Below are 8,957 nucleotides of genomic sequence, written 5' to 3'. Positions count from 1 at the left end.
TGTGGCTGGTTTGATCTTCTATCCAGACTGCTAAAACTTTCTCCATATCAACAGTAAGGCTGTTTTACTTTCTTATCATTCGTGTGTTGATGGAGTAGCACTGTTAATTTCCTTCAAGAATTTTTCCTTTGCATTCACAGTTTGGCTAACTGTGTGGCACAAAAGGCCGAGCTTTCAGCCTGTCTCAGCTTTTGACCTGCCTTCCTCACTAAGCTTAATCATTTCTAGCTTTTGATTTAAAGGGAGAGATGTGCAACTCTTCCTTCCACTTGAGCACTTTGGGGCCCTTGTAGGGTTATTAGCTAGCCTAATGTCATATTGTTGCATCTCAGGGAACAGGGAGGCCCGAGGAGAGGGAGAGAGTTGGGGAGCGGCCAGTCAGTGGAACAGTCAGAACACACATTTGTCAGTTAAGTTCGCTGTCTCCTATGGGCGTGGTTCATGGCACCCCCGAACAATTACAATAGTAACATCAAAGATCGCTGACTACGGATCACCATAATAAATATGACAATACTGAAAAAGTTTGAAATATTCTTAGAATTACCAAAATGTGACACAGACACACAAAGTGAGCAAATGCTGTTGGAAAATGGCGTTAATAGACTTGCTGGACGCAGGGTCGCCACAAACCTTCAATTTGTTCAAAATGCGTATCTGCAAAGCACAACAACACAAGGTATGCCTGTATATCCTTCCCACTTCCTCCTATCTCACTACTTACTACCCTCTCAGGACTCAGGATTTCTGCCCGCCAGCGTTGGAGCCCAACCCATCTTAATTGCTTTCTAGAGCCCAGGAGGATAAGGACAGAGACGCAGATGCAGGAGCTGTTTGGTTGGGAAACATTTTATTGGAGTTACTGAGCCACAACATTGATTGTAGGATGTTGGTCAGGTACCCCCCTTCTGGTGGGTGTCAGCAGCGCTGGGTCTTGACGAGAAAGGTCACTGGGCGTCAGGAGTTGCACTCCTCAGTCCTTTCAGCTGCAGGGAGAGAGGGAATGGTCAGATTGGGGACATCAGGTGCCGGGAGTTAGAATCCTCAGTGAGGACGCCCAGGGTAGGATGGGACACCACGGAGAGGACTCTGCGCCGGTCTGAGTTCCCGCCCTCCTCTAAATAGAGCAGCTGGATTTCCTCTAGTGTTGCTGAGAAGAAGGTTTACCCTTTCACTGTCTCCATTCTCCCTCCCAGATCCTCTGCTTTTCCCGAACCTCCATATCCTCCTAATGCCCACCAGCTCTTACCTTAGGAAAGGCATCCCAGTTGAGGAAAGGCAGCTTCTTTTTGATAGACTACAATAGAAAAAGAGAAGGAGAATGGTGTGTGACAGGTCAGGGGAGCATGGCCTGGCGAGCACTCGCAAATGAGCTCTCGTAGCGGCCATGGCATTAGTGTCTTATAATCACAGAAAGAACAGATATTTCCTGAGCCCTTATTCCGTGTCTCCCTTGTATTAACTGCTTTACAGGCGTGATTCCATCTGGTCTTCACAGTAACCTTTCAGGTTCTGTACTGTCATCATCCCCACGTCACAGATAAGGAAACTGAGGCTCGGAGAGCTGAAGACATCCGCATGAGGGCACCAAGCAAGTGTGTGCAGAGTCGTGCAATGCGAGCTCTAGTTCCAGCTCTGTCACTGACCTAGCCTCCTGAGTTTGGGTGGACCACCCAACCGAGGACCTCACTTTCTCCACAGAGGATGCAGGATTCAAATGAACTCTTGACTGGTTAAGTTCTTCCTTTTCTGGAATTGTCTTTGTGGCCCTGCTCCCCCACTGCCATGTTAGGAAAATAGGGTGTAGCCACGACAGGCTTCTGGGGAAACTTGCTTCAATTGACAACACATTGGGCAGCATCCAAGCTGGACGGTTACTCTCTTCTGGAATTCAGAAGGGAGCACAAGGGCTAGAACTCGAATGTGTTGCCACCACCCTGGGAAGATGGCCGTGGAGTGAAGGGCGCCCAAGCCCTCACCTCGAAGAGGGCATGCCAGTTCAGGAACTCATCTGTCTTGAAAGCCTGTGAGGAGAGAGACCCGGAGAGCGTGAGTTCCGGGGAGGACGGCTCAGCCCCTCGCCCTCCAGAATGGTGAAAGGACCATGGCAGCTTTGCAAGCTCTCTACCAACATGTCAGTCTCCTTTAGGACGTGGCTCTTTGGGGGGGCTGCACAGAGAATTGTACTCACAGATCGCAATTTGTCGAGGTTCAGGAACTGAGTGTTAAAGGCCTAGGCAGAGAAGCAGGGTGTTAAGAAAGTGGCTAAGGAACATGGAGAGAGAGGGGACAGAGTCCTGGCCCAAGGGGGGGAAACAGGTTGTTTACCTCGGGTCCCGCTGCGTAATTCCCAAGGGTGGTTTCTTCCTGGAAAGTGAAGAGGAGAAAGGAGCCGCATGTCACATGATGGCAAGACCCTCTCCCCAGACTCTCTGCCAGCTCTGCCTCCCCGCACAGGCCAGTCCCTGACAGGCATGTGTAGGACAGAGAAGCAAAAACCCAGCCTGCACCCTCTGTGGGCAGCAGCTGGAGAGGAAGGAGAAAGAGGACTCCTCTAGAAGGTTCTGCAGAAGGAGGTGTTCCTGAGGCCCGCAGGCTTGGTGGCAGAGCTGGGGGGTGGGGCTAGCACGCGGGAGGGAGCCCAACAGCCAGGCACCCTGCCTGCCTTTAACTGATTCTGGTTAGTTTGTGACTTGTTTGCCACCAAAGTCAGAGTCTCCCTGTCCCTCCTCTGTTTGGTAGCTCCCCTGACCTTGGTGCACCCCATCTTGTCACTCTCCCAACCTCAGGCGCCCAGTTCGTTGTCCCTTATTCCTTCCCTTCCATGACAGAGGTCACAGACGGTTAGCCTCCAGGCTAAAGCCCACTGTTTAGATCTCATAGTAGTTTGGCTTGTTTGTTTTTTAATTTAAATTAAACGTTTTTAATTAGTAAGAATTTATAAATCAGATTTCCAGTTTCTCTTGAAAAATTTGAAACTCTGGCCACACTATGCGTTTTCACGCTGAGCAGCGGTAGGATGGAGTGAAGACACCGCCTTCAGATCTGGCAACTTCGCCCCACCGCCCCTGGGGCCCCACCAGCCCTCCTGCTCATTGACCTCACTTGCTTGGATCCTAAGCACTTGAGTCTGTGACCTCAGCTTAGACTTTTAACTCCAGCATGGACATTGCTTATCCCCCACCTTGGGATAAGAGGGGAGAGGGGCCTCGGGACTCCTCCTGGCTGGAGACCAGCTCATACGGATTATTTCTCTGGCCTAGGCTCCAGAGATAGTAGGGAGCTTCCAGTCACCTGGAAGCCATTCCCACAGGTACGATCGAAACAAAGGCAAGGCTGAACCCAGATGACCAACTTCAGTCCCTTCTTCTCCCGGGATTCAGTTGTCCAGCCTCCACCCCAGACTTCACCATCTCTTCCAAAATACCAGCATCTCCATCCCTACATGTCTTCCCAGGAATGCTTTCTTTCCTTCCTCCTTTCTTCCCTTCCTCAGAGCCCCAGCTTCTCATTCAACCTCTGATAATATCCAGAAATAACAGCCACTTATCCAGTAATGGATAGGAGGTAAAGAAATTGAAGAGGAAGTGAGGAAATAGATATAAGAACAAGAGAGCCCAGGTGATGTGCTCACCTCAGAACCACTCAGGGAGGCCCCCTGAGCAGAGTGGAAGGCCAGAAGAGAGAGGAGAGCCACAGCAGGAAGAACTGGGATCTTCATGGTGTCAAGTTGGGGTGCTCTGAGGCGGGGCCTCACCACTTGCCCTTTATATTCCCAGGGAGGAGGATGTGAACAGAAATGGGGTCCCCACCCCACTGACTCACCCCTAGATCCTGTTGCCCACACCTGGGGCTCTGGGATCGGGAGGTGTGGACTGTTTCCCACTTGACTTGGATTTCTCAATTCACATCTTGCCCCAGGCTCTAGGGAGGTGAGCCAGCAATGGAGTTCTTCATGAAAATGGAGCTGGGATGGAGACAGGTTGGACCTGTCCCTCCAAGGGATTGGCAATGGCACCCAAGCAACCTCTTCTTTTGTCTTTGTCTCTTTTCCATATGTACTTCATTCTTCTTGCTCTCTCTTTTTTTGTGTGTGAGGAACATTAGCCCTGACCTAACATCTGTTTCCAATCTTCCTCTTTTTGCCTGAGGAAGAGTGTTGCTGAGCTAACATTTGTGCCAGTATTCCTCTATTTTGTATGTGGGACACCACCACAGCATGGGTTTATGAGCAGTGTGTAGGTCCGTGCCTGGGATCCGTCCCTGCAAACCCTGGGCCGCCAAAGGCCACCAAAGCACAGCGCACGAACTTAACCACTATGCCACGGGGCTGGCCCACGTTCTTCTCTTATAATTCAGGCCTTTTTCCACCCTACCCTATTCTGTCTAAACTCCCTAGGCTGGCATTGAAGGCATTCCACGTTCTGGCCTCTAGCTGCCTTTCTGACTTTTTCTTTTATTCCCTTCGCACATATCTCACATTCTGGCCAAATTGAACTCTTTACCAAGTATACCCTTCCTTTTCCTCCTCCAAGCATCTGCCCATGTTCTTCTTTATACCTCAGATGCCCTTCTCTCATCTCCAGGTCTCAGAATCCAACATCCACCCTTCTCAAAATTGCCATAGCAACTCATTGTGTCTCTCCAGCATCATACCATGGTTCTTCTTTTATTTCCCTCTTAGAATATTAACTTCCTTGAGGTCAGAAACTATCTTAATCACCTTTCTATTCCCCTAGAACTGTGCCTTTCACAGAGTGCTGGTGGAGCCAACAGTTGATAGACTGGACATGTTAGATTTCAAGCATCCTTCCACCAAGTCATATCTTTTCCTCCTTTGGGACTGGACCCCTCCCATTATCCAGCTCCCCATCTTTTGCTTTTAGGTCTTCAGAGAAAAGACTGTCTTGAGCTAAGAAGACAAGGAATAGAGAAACACAAAAAAGCGAAAACAGGTCTTAGAAGTACCCAACTGGAGATGGGCTCGAGGTGCAGAACTTTGCGTGCTGCTCCATTTCCTTGAGCTTATCCCACTCCCCACTCCCCCACCCCCCAGCAGGGAGTTGTATTGCCTCAAAGTGACAAAACATCCTAATCAAGCAGCCTTCTCCGAAGTGAGGTTCAGGTGGCCCAACCGGTTCCTGTTGTAATAGGGCAGTGCTGGAACCTAGACTGGTGCTGCCGGGACAAAGCAAGACCTTGTTCAAGAGTGGGCCTCTTCACCCCAACCTGATGCAATGCACAGATGGCAGGCCGAGGGTGGGAGGGCTAGAAGTCCTTCGTGAACAATCTTCATGAAGCCCAGAAGCTGGCATTTCCGTTCAGCTCTGCTGCTGCCCCCACACCCCAGTCCCTGACGTCCTGCCCGTCTTTAGCCTCAGGAAGCCTCCTCTCTTTTTACGATGGCATCTCTCCTTTGCAGAGCTCCCTGAGGAGACAGTGCTTGAGGAACACTTGCTAAGCACAGATGACCATGTCCGGTGGGCCTTGTGTGCGGTTGGTGCTCCTGGAGGGGACAAGTGAGCAAATGACTGCAGTGTGTGGGGCACCTCCCCGAAGGTTTTCTGTAGGACACAAGTTTTCACGTGTAGTGATTCTTACCAATTAATTAACAGTGACTGAAGGAGCTCATTAACCACCATTTTGTCAGCATGGGGTCAACTCCGGGAGCAAAAGAATGATCAACACAGGAGAACTGTATATTGATATTGTATAATCAGCTCCATTAGGCATGCTGATGGAGGAACACTGGCATGGGCGATCCAAAGCAACACATGATCCAAACACCATCTCCATGTTGGCTCCAGAGTTCTTTTGCAACAAATGAACTTCCTTCTGTTTTCCTCTCCACCTAATGCTAATGCTACTAATGATAATGTTAGCCAGTTTATTGATGTCTTGCTATGTAGCAGGCCTTGTGCTAAAGGCTCTGACTGCAGATCTGATTGAGACATCACAGTGATTCTGTGAGGGGGGGTACTGTGATCGTCCATCTTCTGTAGGCAGGGGAACCACAGCATGCACAGGTTATTTAACTCAGCCCAGGTCACACAGCCAGCATGTGGCAGGGCCAGTGTCTGAACCCGAGGACTCCAGAGCCTGCTCCTTTGCTCTGCTGTGGAGTAGGGTCCTACAAAGGGCCTCGGCCAGCCCACGTAGCACCCGGTGTGAATTCAACGCACGCCCTGCGAGTTGGGGTGCAGGCTGCATTCCGTCCCCATTAGCCCCCTTGGCCAGGTGTCCTTTTGTGGTGTGCAGCTTCCACAGGCATAAGTGGCAGCTCCGAGCACACATGCATCAATTTCAATGAAGTAAACTGTACACTCTTGGCAAAAATGAAAACAGAACTGAGAGATTAATGGCCCTCAGTGAGCATATGCCCCTGCAGTTGCCCCAGTTTCCAGATGCCTCTTCTAGGATGAGCATCTTGCCATACCAAGGATGTGTTTAAAGCAGTGTTCTAGTGTTTAAAGTTCTAGTGTTTCAAGATAGGCACTTTTGTGTAATGCCTCTAAACACAAGCCAACCACTTCACGTGCACAACCAAAGAAATTCAGTTCTAATGCTGGAGAAAAGTTGGCCGGATGGGACTCAGGGTTTTTCCCCATTCGGTACCTTCCTGATGGGCTTTCAAATGTCATTTCAGCTTTCCATGACCTATGCTGCCCGTGCTAACTTGAGAGTCAGTGTCTCTCTCCAAATCCCCCTCCCCCCTCGTACCACCTCATGCGTTTGTGTTCCCTGAGTGTCCAGTGTCCGGTGGTTGGGCAGGAGGGGGAGGAAGAGCTAAGCGACCCTCAGTGGGAGAAGGTCCCTGCAGTCATGTAGTGGGGGCAGGAGAATGCACCCAGGATTCAGCTTTGCTTTGGCTGCGTCGCATAAGGTTCGTGGAGTCGGGCAGTCACCGAGCCTGGCTCTGCACCAGCCCATCTCCAGGTCTGCCTGATCTCCCCATTCCCTCTCTGAGAATCCCAGTGAACCCCTGTTTTTCCTCAGGCCTGCCCCAACCCCACCCCAAATCTGCCAGAACTTGAGTGTGGGCAGGAGGTGAGGCCCAACCCTGATTGCTACATTACAGACACACCTAGGGGCTGGGAGCCGGCCCTCTGGGTTCCGGGGGATGGGGGGCTTGAAGGCATGCACACTGGGGCCTTGGGGCCTTGTGAACGCCTCGGTGAAGCGCCCAGACTCCTTGGAGAGACAGGGGGCTGGGGTGTGGGGTACGGGCAGGCAGACAGCAGGGCACCCCGCCCCATCCTTTCCTCCCTCTGTCGGTGGTGCCATCACACCTAAGGAAGCAGCCACGCCACCCATCGGGTCTGGTTTCTTCCTGTGCCGCCCACCCTCTGTCCCCATGTACCCTTTGCTTAAACTTCTCCCAGGAAGACTTCCTGGGTTGAGCCCACTTCATTCTGCCCCTCCTTCCATTCTGTCATTCACAAATATTTACTGAACCGCCGCTCTGGCTCTTGGTGCTGGGAATTGAAGATGGACGAGATGCCTGCCCTGGGAGCTCAGGCTCCAGTGGAGGAAACAGATCATAATCTAACAAAATGTTAGGAAACCAGATGGTTTTGGAGAGTGACCGCTGTGTGAGGGAAAGGAGCAGGCGCCGTGTTGGTGACTGAGGAGGTCGCCTCCGTTCAGCGGGCTGGGGAGGTGGCTTCGAGTGGAGCCCTGAGCAGTGAGAGCTGCAGCTCCTGGAGAGCCGGGTCCCAGGGGCAGGTGCCAGCAGTGTGCTCCACAGCCTTTGCCAGCAGGGCCGGATGACACGGAGAGGGAGGCCAGAGCCAGGTTACCCGAGCCACAGCAAGGAGTAGGGGTTTCGTTCTAGGACTGATGAAAAGCTCGTAGGGGATCCTCCCTGGCTGTCATGGGAGAATGGATTTTAGGGAGAAAAAGAAAATCAGGATGCTGGGAAGCTGCTTCCGAGGCGCAGGCAGGAGAAAGGGGTGGCCCTCCCTTTTCTCAGAGGCTGTCGCACCACGGGGCCTGGGCCTGCTTCGGGCAGTACTGTAAACTGTAAAGAGCTGCTCTCTGCCTTCGGACCAAGACCTTCCAGGACTCTAGAGCCGTGCTGACCACCTCAGCTTCTCCCTCAGGGCCGGGCTCGGGAAGACCTGAGTGGCCCCTATTTCTGAGCCCTCACCCATGCTCCAGGAAGCCAGATGACAGCTGGAGGGACTGAGTGTCCACCCTGGGACGGCCGTGTCCTCCTCCTGGTGGCTGTGAGGAGGTACTGCAAGGCCCTCCCTACACAGCTGAAACCCAAGATGAGTACAAAGCAGTAGCCCCAGCTTCAGGATAGAAGTAAGCAGAGTCGTCGTCCTCATCTTTCTCCTATTCTGGTGGGTTTGATCAAGGGGGTTCCCCAAAGTCCATTTGGGGCCAGGTTTCTTTCATTGATTCATCAGCTGTTTGAAGCCCATCCTGTACCAGATGCTGGGATGGAGCGATGACCAAGGCAGGCAGGGGTCGTGCCCTCAAGGAACTTGTGATCTCGGAGGGAGTCGCTCAGGCTGGCGGGTGCTTCATGGCCTCCTTTTACTTGGCGTTCCCCGCAGGGACGTGGGGAGGAATGATGGGGGCTTGTTAATTGGGGTACACTGTACAGGCCAGCTGGGACTTTCGCTCAGAGACTAATGCAGACTCTCCGGCCTCGTCCCCAGGGCTCCTCCACTTGTGATAAACCTGGGCTCAGCCTGAGCCTGGAACCTCTGCCTGCTGCATTGGCACATTGATGGAGTGGAAGGGTTCCGCGCCCCCTCCGTGTCCTGGAGACACAGAGCCGCTGCAAATGATAAGGCACTGGGTGTGACCCGCTCCCCCAACTGTCCTGTCACCCGCACTGACGCACTGCACGTGTTTGTGAGGCTGAGGGGCCTTCTCTCCCAGCCCCTGCTCCGGGTCCCTGCCCTCTCCCCCGCCTCTGGGGCTGGTCTCCTCCCTTGGAACAG

General features: G+C 52.4%; 1 protein-coding gene across 2 annotated transcripts; it reads right to left on the bottom strand.

Annotated features, from left to right (window-relative positions):
• Positions 1 to 831: 831 nt before the first annotated feature.
• On the bottom strand, positions 832 to 3,754 carry KRTDAP (keratinocyte differentiation associated protein). Of its 2 annotated transcripts, XM_046681338.1 has the most exons (6): positions 3,635 to 3,754; positions 2,329 to 2,367; positions 2,192 to 2,233; positions 1,980 to 2,024; positions 1,250 to 1,297; positions 832 to 986 (listed from the first exon to the last, which is right to left on the bottom strand). In XM_046681338.1, the coding sequence occupies exons 1-6, from the start codon at positions 3,719 to 3,721 to the stop codon at positions 948 to 950; spliced, it is 300 nt and encodes a 99-aa protein (XP_046537294.1). In that variant the 5' UTR covers positions 3,722 to 3,754; the 3' UTR covers positions 832 to 947. The 2 variants fall into 2 exon arrangements, with proteins under 2 accessions (XP_046537294.1, XP_046537295.1); XM_046681339.1 differs by lacking the exon at positions 2,192 to 2,233.
• Between the last annotated feature and the right edge of the window lie 5,203 nt (positions 3,755 to 8,957).

Source organism: Equus quagga, chromosome 13 (genome assembly GCF_021613505.1).
Source record: "Equus quagga isolate Etosha38 chromosome 13, UCLA_HA_Equagga_1.0, whole genome shotgun sequence".
Taxonomy (NCBI): domain Eukaryota; kingdom Metazoa; phylum Chordata; class Mammalia; order Perissodactyla; family Equidae; genus Equus; species Equus quagga.
Note: the sequence above shows the minus strand (reverse complement) of the source record. Positions and strands in the feature narration are given on the sequence as shown.

Coding starts and splice junctions, on each gene's coding strand:
- KRTDAP (XM_046681338.1), bottom strand. CDS start 3,721: ATGAAGATCCCAGTTCTTCCTGCTGTGGCTCTCCTCTCTCTTCTGGCC. Junction 2,025..2,191: donor ACCTCGACAAATTGCGATCT/GTGAGTACAATT, acceptor CTCTCCTCACAG/GCTTTCAAGACAGATGAGTT. Junction 1,298..1,979: donor ACTGGCATGCCCTCTTCGAG/GTGAGGGCTTGG, acceptor TTTCTATTGTAG/TCTATCAAAAAGAAGCTGCC.